The following is a 15,195-nucleotide window of genomic DNA, read 5'->3' as shown; positions in this document are numbered from 1 at the left end:
ATCCCACAGAGGTTCACAGTTGTCTGTGGTTGTGTTATTGCAGAGGGGTCCGGCCACGCCCAGCCAGGAGAGTCTATCGCTGTCCATCAGTGGGAGTGGCAGTCTGCACAGCTGGAACCTGGAGGAGGGGCTACAGGCAACAGAGGAGGGGTCAGAGGTGACTGAGGACTCTGATCTGCAGAGCCTGGCTCTGAGGGTACCGGAGGAGGAGGTGCAGGAGGAGGGTCCACCGGTCGCACGTGAGCCGAGGGGACGAGACAGTGGACCGAGCGAGCTCGGAGAGGAGAGAGAGACGGGCTCGAAGCGGGAGGAAACAGAGGGAGGAATAAAACACGAAGTAAAGAGAATAAACGACAAGGAGGCAGAGTTAGAAGAGGAGGATAAGAAAGAGAAGCGGGAAGAGGAAGCGCACAGCGGCAAAAAGAAGGAGGAGGTGGAGAACCGTGAGAACAAAGGGTTGCCGGGCAACAAGGAGGACGGGAGAGACGGGGACGAAGAGGTCGAGGCGGGAGGAAAGGTGGAGAAGAGGAGGCGACAGGAGCCGCTTTGCGCGCAGGGGGATCTGGCGAGGGAGGCGAAGGGAGAGGAGAGTCAGGGGTTGGAGAAAGATGCCGAGACGGTAGATCCATGCGCGGATGGACTAGAGAGACCGGGCGATAGCCTCGTGGAGGTGGCAGAAGAGCACGAGGAGCAGGACAGGAGAGTCGACCCCAGAACCACAGCTTCTCCCAGGGCGCACGGCCTCGCCGAGTACGCCCCTCGGTGTGAGCTTCCCGTGGCTCCGGAAGAAAGGGGTGAAGCAGGGGGAGAGGAGCCAGAGGTCGTCAAAGTCTCTGTCTGAGCTGAAGAAGAGATTTGAGGCTTGATTGGTGGGAAATGACTCAACTTGCAGGCTACCACGTGCCAAATGTTAGGCTAATGTTTAAACCAGTTGTTTCTCCCATTGGCTCAATGCCACAACCAATGAACTGCAGGTTGTGTAATGGCCACTAGATGGAGTGGCTGAGACAAGTGAATTCCATGACGGTGAATAAACAGTTGATAAACAGGTTGATTGATTGAAAACTTTATAACAGATTGCAGAATGGGTACAGTACAGTACAGCACAATACATACAATTGTTAAGGGGATGCAGACCAGAGAAAGACTTTCGTCTTGTTTACATCAGGGTCCCCCATTTTCAATTAATCATAACATATATGACATACACGACATACAGATAGACAGTACTGCTACATCTATACATTTGTGACATACCAGATTTGCAAATACAGTACTGTTTGTGATACGAAAAGAGTCCAGAAAAGAGAGTATATACATTTGATGTAGAAACATTGGAGGAGGTTGGGTAGGTGGGGTGGGGGACTGTTCCCCCACCCACTCTTAGGGCGACTCTTTCGAAGTTGGTTAAGGTTAGAGTTTGGAATCAGGGCTGGTGTTCTATCGCCCTGCTCTAAGACAAACTCTAACCTTAACCAACTTCGAAAGAGTGCCTAAGCTTAACCGGTGGCAGAACTTGCCGTCACATGATTGGCGCGACCAGAAACGTCGGCCAATCAGAGCGCAGAATGCGAACGCGGAACTGGAAATCCGTTGGTAAAAGTATTCAGGCGTGCCGGAGAGCAGGTGGACAGGAAGTGAAGTGAGTCACTGGCTCAAGTTAAATCTAATTAAGCATCAGGTACAAAACAAGGAGCGCCACTTAGTGACCAAAACATGGCACTGCAACTAAATAACACAAAAATATAATGGGCACCCTGACCTCGCAGGTAGTAGACCAGCCTCATGTTTCCCCAAAACACCTGGGGTCCAGAACACCTCTGGGAAAACATATGAATGAGACATGAAACATGTGAGATGAGTTTGATCAGATGCGAGTCGGAACCTGGTTGGTGCTGCTCTGGGGAAAGACTACTATTCTACAAGACCGGTTCAAGAAGGAGACCGCAAAGGTAGAGGACGGACAACATTCCTGGTTCACAAACAACACACCTAGTGGTAGATCACACACACAGATACAAATCCTTTTTTTTATTATCAAATCAAATCTCTACAAGGTCAAAGTGCATCACAGTCATCTTCAGTGTCTTTACGTGATAATCATTACTTCATAGATATTTACTTCATTCAGATATGTTTGTATAAATACCGACCATATATGCAGAGTATAAATACAGACTAAAAATGATTTTGTGCGAGGCAAAAGACGAATACAATAGAAACAAAAAAATACTTAAAGGGTCATATTTATGGCAAAGAGGCGAAGGATCACATACTGACCTCTGACCGTGCGTTTAGTTTAGGGAACAGTGAGCGAGTAAATCTCACATCTTTTCAGTACATACATAGAACAACAAGCGGATCGAGTCTCAGCGAGTGATTCAGTGGGAACAGGAAGTATCCTGAGTACAGCGCAGTACAAACCAGTGGAAGAGTGTCTGAACGGTAGAAGAGGGCAACATGGCATCCATCCAGAGGCTTACAAACACATTCAGTTCATCGGATGAGATTCGTTTTTAAAACGGGGGAGGTAGGAGGAATGTAATCATTAGCAGAGCATCTCTGCCATTTAGGTCCTCCCGTCGAAAATCAGTCAGTAACTTTTACGAACGACATGCGAGCTCCCACCGTTACCTACCACTCAACTGCCCCGATGGAAACAACCTGATGATCGACATCCCGGAGTTTCTTGGCATTTCCAGACAGGAAAGCTATTATTCTATAGTGTTTCTTCAGCATGGGGTTCACGGCTTCTGGTTTCCCACGTCCATCAGGACTACTGCTGGAAGGAAGATTACATCGCAGATTGCATAGTAGCGTGTATACAGATTTTCTACCTGGCTGTATTGTCGTAGATTTGATTTATCGAGAGCAACACAAACAATACTTTTATTTACTTAGGCTATCAAACAACCAACAACCTCTTCCTGAGGGTCAGACATGTTTGTTGAAACATAAAAAGCAAGTCAAAATAGCGTTGCATCGGGGCTAAGAATGTGCGGCAACTTCGTTCACTGACCATATTCACACACGGCGGCCATTTTGCTCCTTTGTCACACTCAGGTTGGGATTTCTTTCCAACTGGAGGGAATCCCGACCCGAACTCGACACGGGAGCTAAATGGCCACAGTGTGTGAATACGGTCAACAGAGGACTCGCATGAAATGTTGCTGTAGTTCCCGTTCTTCCAGGATGGAAAATTCTAAAGAAAATGTCCCATTTCTGTGCCGTGGTAGAGTAAGTAATACAAGATATTGCTATTCTATTGTGAATTATTTACAAGATCCAGTAACAACCGTCGCTGTTGTAAACATCTTCTGTGAGGTCCTACTCCACCGCGGTGGGGCAGGCGTGCGTGCATGCCGCACTCTCGAGCCCCCCCCCCCCCCCAGAGGTCATCCCACGTACTCCGTACTCCCGTGCCCGTCCTCAACCGCGCTGCCAACAGAGTGTCAAATCAGGCGCTCCTCCTTGGGCAGCGGCAGGGGCAGGCGGGGTTTCTCCGACCCCGCCCTTCCGGCCTGCTTCTTCTCCTCCGAGCTGGGCCTGTACTGCCCCTCCATCCTCCTCTTCTTCCGGAGGACACACGCCATCAGGACCAGAGCCACGCCCAGCAGGGACAGCAACGCCGACGCCGCCGACGCCAACGCAGGCACCGTCAGCGGGAAGGACACCTGCATCGTCGCCACGGAGATCGGGGCTATGGGGAGATCGGGGAAGAGAGATTAACGACGAGTCAAGACAACGGGAAGAACCGCTTCGTCATTGAATCCAATCTACTGGAGCTTAAACGACTTTACTGGTTTAGCGTGAGCACCCATATTTCATGTTGCATAAAAGCTGTGGCTCAATTAGCCTACATACATACATAATACCTGAGAGCACCACAATCCGTGGGTTTTAAAAAGGGGCCTAAAAACATTTCTTTTTAACAAGGCTTTTGCCTGAATTTCTCTTTTACTTTTATTTGTTACTTCTATTAATTTTATTATTATTTTACTTTTATGTTCTTCCATTTCATTGGTCGTTTTATTCATTTTAATTGTTTTTATTCATTTTAATTGTTTTATTCATTTAACTTTTTGTCTATATCTCCTGTAGCACTCTGAGATTCTCGCAAATATAAAGTGCGGTACAAATTGAATCTATTATTATTATTATTATTATAATAATAATACATTTAATTTATATATCGCTTTTCAAGAACCCAAAGACTCGGGACAATAAGCAAAACAAAGAACAGAGATATACATAGTGAATATGTGACCGGGCCCACCACCAGTATGAGTCTCCCTCTGTAATTTTTTCAGATCTTTACAGATTATGAAAGAACAGAATGTAAGATTTCAAATGATGTGCCATACATTGAGATCACTGAAAATATTTGAAGAAAATCGTGCTTATTTGAATCTAGTTATCCCCCCTCTCCCATCAACATTTAAAGTGTATCTCTCCCGTCGCCCAGCGGCTGAGTGGCAGTGTGCGCGAAGTAAGGAATAATAATAATAATAATAATATCATCTTGGATTTATATAGCACCTTTCAGGAGACCCAAGGCGCTTAACAGGAAGGGGATCAGGGGAACAACGTACCAACTAGGGCTGTCCCCAACTAAGGATTTTGATGGTCGACTATGATTGGCCAAAATTTGCCGTTAAGTCGACTATTGGTCGACTAAAAAAAGAAAAAACTATATAATTTTTTTTTTTTTTTATCATTCCATTTGGGCTGTGGGGGGTGCTTAATGTCTGAAGGAGTCGACTGAAGGCTTCTTGTCCTTTGCAAAAGCATGCAATTGGTCCACTGATGGATACATATTTTGTCTAGTCTAGTGTGTTCATTAGATGGGTGAAATCCTCTTTCAGTGCCTCTGTGCCTGTTTTCGTAGGCAGTTAGCCTCTGGTATGTGTACCATTAGCATTAGCCACGCTTCTAGGCCTCTTTTCTTTTGGAAAGAATGATAAAAAATTAAATACAAATATTCTAAATAAATATATATATTTTTTTATTCGACTAAGAGGTTGGCAGTCGACTATGGCTCCTTTCGACAGATTAGTCGACTAATAGGGGTCAGCCCTAGTACCAACAAAGTAAAAAAGAAAAGAAAAAAAAGAAAAGAAAAGAGGGAAATTAGGCAGTCATTTATAAATTTGGTGAAGAGGTGAGTTGAGTTGGGATTTGAAAGAGTGCAGGGATGTAGCACTACGGATGTTTGGAGGGAGGGAAGGAAGTTTCATATATCGAAAAAATTCCTATCGTTTCTCAATAGTCCAGTGCGCTCCACAGAATGAGCCATGAGACAGACACACACTGGTTGCGTGTAGCGGTAGGTATCCTGCTATAGGGCCCTAACACACAGAAGCCCTATCCTGCTATGTCACTACACCACGAAGGTAACCATGTACATGTCGAAATACTTCCCAAAAGGTCAGTGAATACCACGACCACGACACCAGAGGGAGCTCCACAAATCATGTTCAACCCAGATTCGGCTCAAACAAGGGACTAAACACGTTTCGCAATTATGCCACATTAATGTGGAACGCCCTACCGACAGCCGTAAAAAAAAATTGAATCCCTACCCACCTTCAAAACTGCTCTCAAAGAGCAGAAGCCCTATTCTGCTATTATGGGATGTCCCGTACACACAGAAGCCCTATCATGCTATTATGGGATGTCCCGTACACACAGAAGCCCTATCCTGCTATTATGGGATGTCTCGTACACACAGAAGCCCTATCCTGCTATTATGGGATGTCCTGTACACACAGAAGCCCTATCCTGCAATTATGGGACGTCCCGTACACAGAAGCCCTATCCTGCTATGGGATGGCCCGTACACACAGAAGCCGGGACGTTATAACAGCCATATCTTCAACTGATAGTTGTTCCTTGAATAGCCCAGTACATACTGTAGTTGCATGTCAACACAAACCCATGTGGTTTTTACGGGCGTCAACAGAAACTCGAGTCAAAGGCTCAACAAAGGCTGATGGCTGGCGATAAGCCAACAAAACCACTCATGTGATTCTAATGTAAATGTCGTGAGTCTTACTGCTGCTTTTACACATACTGTACATACACTAGGAATGAGCATGCTGAATCGGTTAATAGAGTACTCGCCGTTTCAACTTGAGCGGGTTTTGAGGGTGCTCGATAAAAAATATATATATATTAATTATTATTTGGTTACCACCCAATACATCCACCAAAGGTGCTCGTTTGTGCCACCGAAACAGAAATCTCGCTCTGAAATTCCGCGATGTGCGAGTTGTTGCAGGAAGCTGGAAGCTGTGGAGCATGGATAGTACACTTACTGTTGCAGTGAAAAGTTGTTAGCTTAGCATTATCCAAAAGATAAAAACAGCAGTTTGTGTTTGTGCATTTAAAAAAATTGTGCCAACAACATGTCGCCCACTTTGCGTAGCGTTCATAGACTATCGATACGGACGTGCCGTTCCATGAGTGTAGAGACCTGTTGCAGACAACAGTGGAGGTAATGTAACTATTACAAATGGTGACCCGACTGTTTTGACTGACAATACTCATTAAGCATTGGGTATATTGCTGTACATTGTTATGTCAGCAGAGCGAGACACAATCAAATCTGTAGCACGCGTGTGTGACTCTACGCAATATCTTGTTATTGCTGCTGCCATGCGCTTTAACCCTTTCACTACAGAAGGTTAACCTTTCACTACCACTACAGACGGTTAACCTTTCACTACCACACTACAGAAGGTTAACCTTTCACTACCACTACAGACGGTTAACCTTTCACTACCACACTACAGACCGTGTGGTGTGGTAGCAAAAGGGTTAACCTTCTGTAGTGTGGTAGCAAAAGGGTTAACCTTCTGTAGTGTGATAGTGAAAGGGTTAACCCTTTGTCGTGTGGCAGTGAAATGGTTAAGGTGTGTTTTAAAAAATGTATTTCCCTAAACAATTATTCAAGCACTAATCTAGTATTTCATGCGAGTACTCAATCTGGGAAAACATTACTTGTGCCCATCCCTAATATACACACACGTATATATATACACATTTACATTTTGTCATTTAGCTGATGCTTTTAACCAAAGCGTCTTACAAATTCTGTACGACAAGTCAGCAGGAAGGGTACAACTCTTTCAGCTGAGTAACAATGATCAAACAGTGCTGAAACGTGGGCACAAGACATATTAGTATAATAGGAGTGCATGGTAGTATAGGACAGTAGGAAGGTTAGTGTTTTTATTTTTTTTCAATTCATATATTGATTGAAGAAGTGTGTTTTTAGTCGACAGCAAAAGATTGTTCGGGATTCGGCTGTCCTGACTGCAATATATGATATATAAGGCCTGTCACTTTGAATAAAAAAATCTAAAATTGCTAAATGTACATACATACATACATACATACATACATACATACATACATACATACATACATACATACATACATACATACATACATACATACATACATACATACATACATACATACATACATACATACATACATACATACATACATACATACATACATACATACATACATACATACATACATACATACATACATACATACATACATACATACATACATACATACATACATACATACATACATACATACATACATACATACATACATACATACATACATACATACATACATACATACATACATACATACATACATACATACATACATACATACATACATACATACATACATACATACATACATACATACATACATACATACATACATACATACATACATACATACATACATACATACATACATACATACATACATACATACATACATACATACATACATACATACATACATACATACATACATACATACATACATACATACATACATACATACATACATACATACATACATACATACATACATACATACATACATACATACATACATACATACATACATACATACATACATACATACATACATACATACATACATACATACATACATACATACATACATACATACATACATACATACATACATACATACATACATACATACATACATACATACATACATACATACATACATACATACATACATACATACATACATACATACATACATACATACATACATACATACATACATACATACATACATACATACATACATACATACATACATACATACATACATACATACATACATACATACATACATACATACATACATACATACATACATACATACATACATACATACATACATACATACATACATACATACATACATACATACATACATACATACATACATACATACATACATACATACATACATACATACAGGCGCCTAAGGAAGTTCCAAGTCAGTCAGAAGATCCTTAAGAACTTCTACTCATGTACAATAGAGAGCATCCTGACTGGCAACATCACCTCCTGGTTTGGGAATAGCACTGCACAAGACCGAAGCAGACTACAAAGAGTGACACGTTCAGCCGAACGCACAATTGGAGGGGGGCTCCCCACCCTCCAGAACATTTACAACAAGCGTTGCAGGGGCAAGGCTAAGAGAATCATTAAAGACTCCAGTCACCCGAACAACTGCCTCTTTGAACTGCTGCGGTCAGGCAAGCGATACCGGAGTCTCAAGGCGAGCACAGAAAGACTCAGAAGAAGCTTCTATCCCCAGGCCATCAGGCTGCTAAACGAACAATGAACACTACACAACAACAACCATCAAACGCACATAGCACACACATCCACACGCACAGACTCACTTTAAACAAACACACTGTAGCACCCACTCCCCACACTTTATAGCACACACTCACTTTAAACAAACACACTGTAGCACCCACTCCCCACACTTTATATTTATTGATGAAGGATTGCACTACAACTCGTACACCTTACTGTAAATTGTACCTAAATTGTACCTCATCCCATTTCTGCTTTGCACTATATAGTACTGTACATTAGTACACTGCATAGTATTGTATATTATATGGTAACTCAGTTACGTCTATTCTGCATCGAACATTGTACATATGTCTATACTGAACACTGTGACCTCATTTTCTGTCTAGCACAGTCTCTGGAGCGTAACAGTAAGAAGCATTTTGTATGAAAGTATTCTGTACTTCTGTATGACAACTATTAAAGAAACTTGAAACTTGAAACTTGAATACATACAACACATCCATGCCCTATCCATGTTATTCATTGTGCTCCCATCAGAATGTCTTGTGATCCACCAGTTGAGGAACGCTGACCCCAGACTGACCCATACAAGCTCAGGTGGCCTGGTCTCATGCAATTAGATCGAATGAAATTAACCGTTAAGAAAAGATAAACAAGACTATACATGGCAGATCGATGAGTTTGTTTCCCAGCAAACTGACCTCCCGCAGGGGGACGGAGTGTGTTTTCGTTCAAGTCTCCTTGTGTTCTCACATCTGGCCCGAGCGTGGGTCAAACACTCTGAGCGGAGGGGGGCCTGAGAGGAGAGGAGAGAGAGAGAGGCACAAAGTTGTTAATGGTTTAGTGCCCCGTCCTCAGCCTGCATGTAGTCCGACTCGAGTTCAAATGTGTAGGATAGGCTGCTATATCAATATGAGGCGGTTGAGACCAAGAGGAACTTTGAGGCTGGTGGAAATTGCAGGAAGTAAATTTTTTTTTTTTTTTTATCAAATAAAAAGGCATTTTGTTTAAATTTCACCATTTATTTATATGATTTTTCTTTCGTCTTTATAGTTACAAACCTTCACGTGGGGGGGGGGGGTCTTTACTTTTTCTTTGGACAAAACAAATACAACACAGCTCTATAGGCAGAGCAGAGGACATCTCTCCCTGACATGGTCCAAAGCATGTCCACAAAAAAAGTCGCATTCCATCACACACACACACCCCCCCTCCTCCTCCTAAAGCCTAAAACAGGCCATTATTAGAAGCTCGGCCCACAGCTTGTCTACACATCAAATACTCAAACAACATTTAAATTGGACGCTTAACCACCCAGCAGCGTCACAGGTGAATGAATGCGCGTCGCTGGGATCGGAATGCCACAGACCCTGCTCCACCTGTTCGACCAAACAAACGCCAGATGACACACAGCCTACTGTACCGAAACGTGCGGCCGGTCACTGAAGGGAAATGAACGTTAATCAAGTTTCATGTTGTTTTATTCGTCATATAATGCACATGATGACATGTTAAATGCTTGGTTCTGTATGAGTGAGTCCCCTGAGATTGTGCTACAGTAAAAAGTCAAACGAATAAAATGCCAAACACTATACAAAACAATATACAAACTAAAGTACAGTACAACCTAAAGTACAACATTTTATTTTACCTTTATTTTACCATGGGTAGTCACTTGAGATCAAAGTCCTCTTTTTCGAGCAAGACCTGGCCAAAAATGTAAACAATAGGTAGCCTATACAAATGCAAGATTTAAAAAAAAAATGCAAAAAAGCAACAATGCAAGAATCATATGGCAAACAGAATGGGTCCAATGAAAGTGACACTGCAGGTCTACTGTATGTTCCAAGCAGCGGACTAATGAACGTAATCGAGCCGCCCGCTGATCGTAGTGGAATGGAAGTTTGTATAGGCTTACCTGTCATCGGCAGTCTTGTCGAAATGACAGACAGTTGAACTTGTTTCTGTTGTCTTCGTGTGATAATATGACAGGTCAACGAAGGGAGATTAATTATCGGGGGAATTAACAAAACGCACATTCCATAAATGGCCTATGGCCAGTGTACTGTGATCAAGGTGTATGTGTGTAACTATAGTGTGTCTCCCCCGCCGCTCGTCTACCTGTCCATATGCAAATAGAGCTCGTCACGTGTGCGACTTGCACCAATCGGTATCAGAAGGCTTATCTCTCTCTCTCTCTCTCTCTCTCTCTCTCTCTCTCTCTCTCTCTCTCTCTCAGCTCTCTCTCATCCCTCTGGAACTCCACGGATATGATTTTAATTGTCTACCAATGTATGATAATGAGTCTAATGTTTATTCAATAAAGGTGAGTAGAGTAGATCTGTTTCATCATACAGTGCTTGCTGCTGGACAAATGCAAATATAGTACAACATCACATTGGCCTGAGATCATGAAGCTCTCTTGGTTTTAGGTTTAATAATTAGAGAGGAGAGGCCTTGTCTGGGCTTAGAAGGTAGTGTTTGTTTTCTGGACACATTCTATACCTTTAGGGAACAGTGTGGTTTGTTTACTGTGGCCTGCACTCAGGATTACTAATCAAACAAATGTCCATGGCATGCCCAAATGTCTAAATAGTTCCAGTCTTGTTGGTGCTAAGCAAAGACACGAGATGGCCGCAGAGAGAGAGAGAGGTCTGTTTGAGTTCTCATCGTGATGGGAATTAATTCCTCAGCAGGATACAAGAAAAGTACAAGAAAATGAATGTATATTATGAGTCTGATCAACCAGCAGTCCTTTTTGTTAGTATTGGACAATCATGTACACAGAACTCTGGACTTGCTGATGAAAAATCTTTTTTGCAACTTTCAATTCCCTACTTGACAAAGCACAGGTCTATATTTTGCACCAATGTTTACAAGAAAATACAGATGTAGCCAAACTATGTACAGCGTGAAAATACATTTAGAACTGACATGTAAATGTCCTCATATCATAATATCTCAGTCAACCAATTTGAGCCAATGAAATAAACAGATAGGCTTTCAAATTATGGAGCATATTTTAATCACAGGTGACACTGCACTCTAAATCCAGTTTGGGCCTTTAAAGTAATAATTTCAAAAAATTTCATATAAATAAATACATGTCTATTTTGCCACTCTATCACCAAATGATACCTATAACCAGTTCATGTTTATACATGTGCTGTTCTTGGCTGTTCTAAACAGTGGTGTCTGGTATGACATTCCCGGGAAAAGCATCTTATCACACAGGAAGTGATGTGTTAGAATTAACTCAGTATTTAACATGACTTATCAAGATGGCAAGTAAGTCAATACAGTGCAAAACAGCAATGACCACGTATCACCAATAGATGTCGCCTAATAAATAAGCAGAAATGAGGATCGTAAGGATTGCCACTTGAAGACTATTATTTTGTACTTTTTAGATTGTATTTGTATTTATATTTTATATTGTATCTACAGTGTATATAGATACTGGACTGTATAGGACTGTGAAGCTCTGTACCCCCCCCCCCCCCCCCCCCCCATGCTGCTTTGACACCTGAATTTCCCCAAGGGGATTAATAAAGGATCATCTTATCTTATCTTACTACAAAGCCAATACAAACAAGATGTATTGTGCATTGGGGTCAGGTAACCTTAAAGTAATAATCTCCAACAATTTCATATACATACATTTTTTTTCCCCCATTCTCTATCACAAATTGGTATAACACTAATAATAAGAATACTAGTTCAGTAGTTAGCATGAATTTCCAAGAGCAAGTCAATACAGTGTCACAGCACTGACCACTTATCACCAATAGATGTCGCCAGAATAACCTAAAATGAGGGTCTTGTGGGTTACCACTTTTAAAGCTCAATCCCAATTCGACCACTAACCACTCACCCTTCATTTTTGACCTGCATTCAATTGAAAGAGTTAGTGACATACGGTATCAGGTACTTACTTTTTTAATACCAGACGAGCAGCAAATGGGATGCTTTTAAATGTTCCTTTGATGCAGTCAGAGCTTGGTAAAGCTGCATTCCCCCACTATGCTCCCTTTTTATGGAATACGCTGCAAGTAAAACTTTGTCTAGAGGCACTTCCTACGGTAAATGCTTTTAAAGGTATATGATTAGCCCTTCATGAAACATGTAACTGTTTCACCTGATGCTATTGCTGATGTGATTATGCTCCTTGCCACTGCACAAATGGCCTTCTGTATTTATATTTGAATTGTATGTTTTTAGTTTAATGCCCTGTTTTATGTTGAAACTTGTTGTGTGCCGTGTTGGTCAGGACTCCCTGGAAGAAGAGATCTTGTATCTCAATGGGACATTCCTGGATAGATAAAGGATAAATAAAAAATGTTTAAAAAGATTTTCCAGAGAGCAAATCACTCTTCACGGCCGAGTTGGTTCTGAACTCCATCATGCCATGAAATGGTTGTTAAATTATTGGCAGGTTCTTCAGCTCAAGGAATAGACCTACATTTCTGTACATTTCTACATTTTGTTTCACACTCAAATATTCATTTTCACAATCTAATGTATATATATTTTTTACAATTCGATTATTCATTCGACCATCAGCCCTAATGTCGGATGGGGGTGAAATGTTATACTGCCGCTTTTATGCACAAGTATATCACTGTGGATTCACTCTGGTAATGTAACTGAGTGTGTTTCCTGGGGGCTTTTCCCTTTTCATTGAACTGTGAAAAGGTCCCTTGGATGCCCTCCCACCTCGTTTGTCCTACGATTGTGTCAAAATAAAGTATTCAATCAATCAATCAATCCCAATCCCTCTGCTGTGTCAGCTCTGGTTGGTTGTAGGCAGGGCTTGACGTTGACACCTGCCCACCTGCCCAGGGCTAGTGAAAATGCTGAGTGGCTAGTGACTTTGGAAAACCACTAGCCACAGTGGCTAGTGAGCCAAAAAGTTAACGTCAAGCCCTGCATAGGTGCGTGTGTCAATGATAATGTTCACGGCGTTTGGAGCAATAATATAATTGCTAGGTTCAACACAGCCAAGGCATAGGTGTGTCAATGATAATGTTCACAGCGTTTGGAGCAACAATGTAATTGCTAGGTTCAACACAACTCTTCCACATCTACACCCTCCATCTTGTCCCAGTCAGCCGTTGCCCCAACTGGAGCTCCTTTTGCGGCTGAGTCACTGGTCGCAGGCAGTAGTAAACAATGGAGTCAACAGTCAGAAGCACAGTTGTACAGTTGGCGTGTAGCAGTATGATTACAATGATACTGTCCCCAGCAGGGGTTAGTGAAGAAGACATGACCTATATTTATTACTTTTTGGGTGGGGGCGCGAGTGCAGGGATTTTTGGCTAGTGAAAATGCTGAGTGGCTAGTGACTTTGGAAAACCACTAGCCACAGTGGCTAGTGAGCCAAAAAGTTAACGTCAAGCCCTGGTTATAGGGCTGGTGCATAATGGTCATTGTCTTTTACGCACATATTTTTGTTGTCTTTTCTCTGGGCTCACTCTTGTGGCTTCAGGGTTTGAGCCATGCCCCTGTTCGGTACACCAACATTAATACCACAAAAATAGTATTTTTAGACTCTTCTTGTATCAAAAACAGTACTGTATTTGTAAATCTGGTATATGTCATAAATGTATAGATTGATTGATTGATTGATTGATTGATTGAAAAGTTTATTAACAGATTGCAGAATGGGTATACAGTACAGTACAGCTCAATACATACAATTGTATGTATGTACAAGGGGATGCAGACCAGAGAAAGACTTTTGTCTTGTTTACATCAGGGTCCCCCATTTTCAATTCATCATAACAGATAGACAGTACTGCTACATCTATACATTTATGACATACCAGATTTGCAAATACAGTACTGTTTGTGATACAAAAATTGTCCAGAAAAAGTGTATACAGTGTATATACATTAGACGTAGAAACTGTACATGTACAACTCACAGTACTGCTATCTATATGTTATGATGAATTGAAAATGGGGGACCCTGATGTAAACAAGACGAAAGTCTTTCTCTGGTCTGCATCCCCTTAACAATTGTATGTATTGAGCTGTACTGTAGGCCTACTGTACCCATTCTGCAATCTGTTAATAAACTTTTCAATCAATCAATCAATCAATCAATCAATCAATCAATCAATCAATCAATCACATGACATATGTTATGATGAATTGAAAATGGGGGACCCTGTCTGATGTAAACAAGACGAAAGTCTTTCTCTGGTCTGTATTGAGCCGTGAATGAATGAATGAATGAAAACTTTATTTAACAGATTTCACAATGGGTACGATACAGTACGGCTCAATACACACAATTGTTAAGGGGATGCAGACCAGAGAAAGACGTTTGTCTTGTTTACATCAGGGTCCCCCAATACTGTATTCGTACCCAGGGGCGTAGCTGGGGGGGGGGTAGCTTAGGATGATTCCAAGGGCCCAGCACTGGGGGGGGGGCCCAAAAAAATTATTATTGATGCTCTCATTGATACTATGTTTGTTTCTGAAGTGTGTGTGTGTG

General features: G+C 41.8%; 1 protein-coding gene across 1 annotated transcript; it reads right to left on the bottom strand.

Moving 5' to 3' along the window:
* Positions 1-2,016: 2,016 nt before the first annotated feature.
* crb3b (crumbs homolog 3b) lies at positions 2,017-10,772 on the bottom strand. Its single transcript, XM_084318016.1, has 3 exons — positions 10,612-10,772; positions 9,395-9,489; positions 2,017-3,700 (listed from the first exon to the last, which is right to left on the bottom strand). Exon 3 carries the CDS (start codon positions 3,678-3,680, stop codon positions 3,453-3,455), a length of 228 nt encoding a protein of 75 aa, XP_084174142.1. The 5' UTR covers positions 3,681-3,700; positions 9,395-9,489; positions 10,612-10,772; the 3' UTR covers positions 2,017-3,452.
* Between the last annotated feature and the right edge of the window lie 4,423 nt (positions 10,773-15,195).

Source organism: Notolepis coatsorum (assembly GCF_963971535.1).
Source record: "Notolepis coatsorum genome assembly, chromosome: 7".
Lineage (NCBI taxonomy): Eukaryota > Metazoa > Chordata > Actinopteri > Aulopiformes > Paralepididae > Notolepis > Notolepis coatsorum.
The sequence above is the reverse complement of the archived record's forward strand: the minus strand, read 5'-3'. Positions and strand labels throughout refer to the sequence as shown.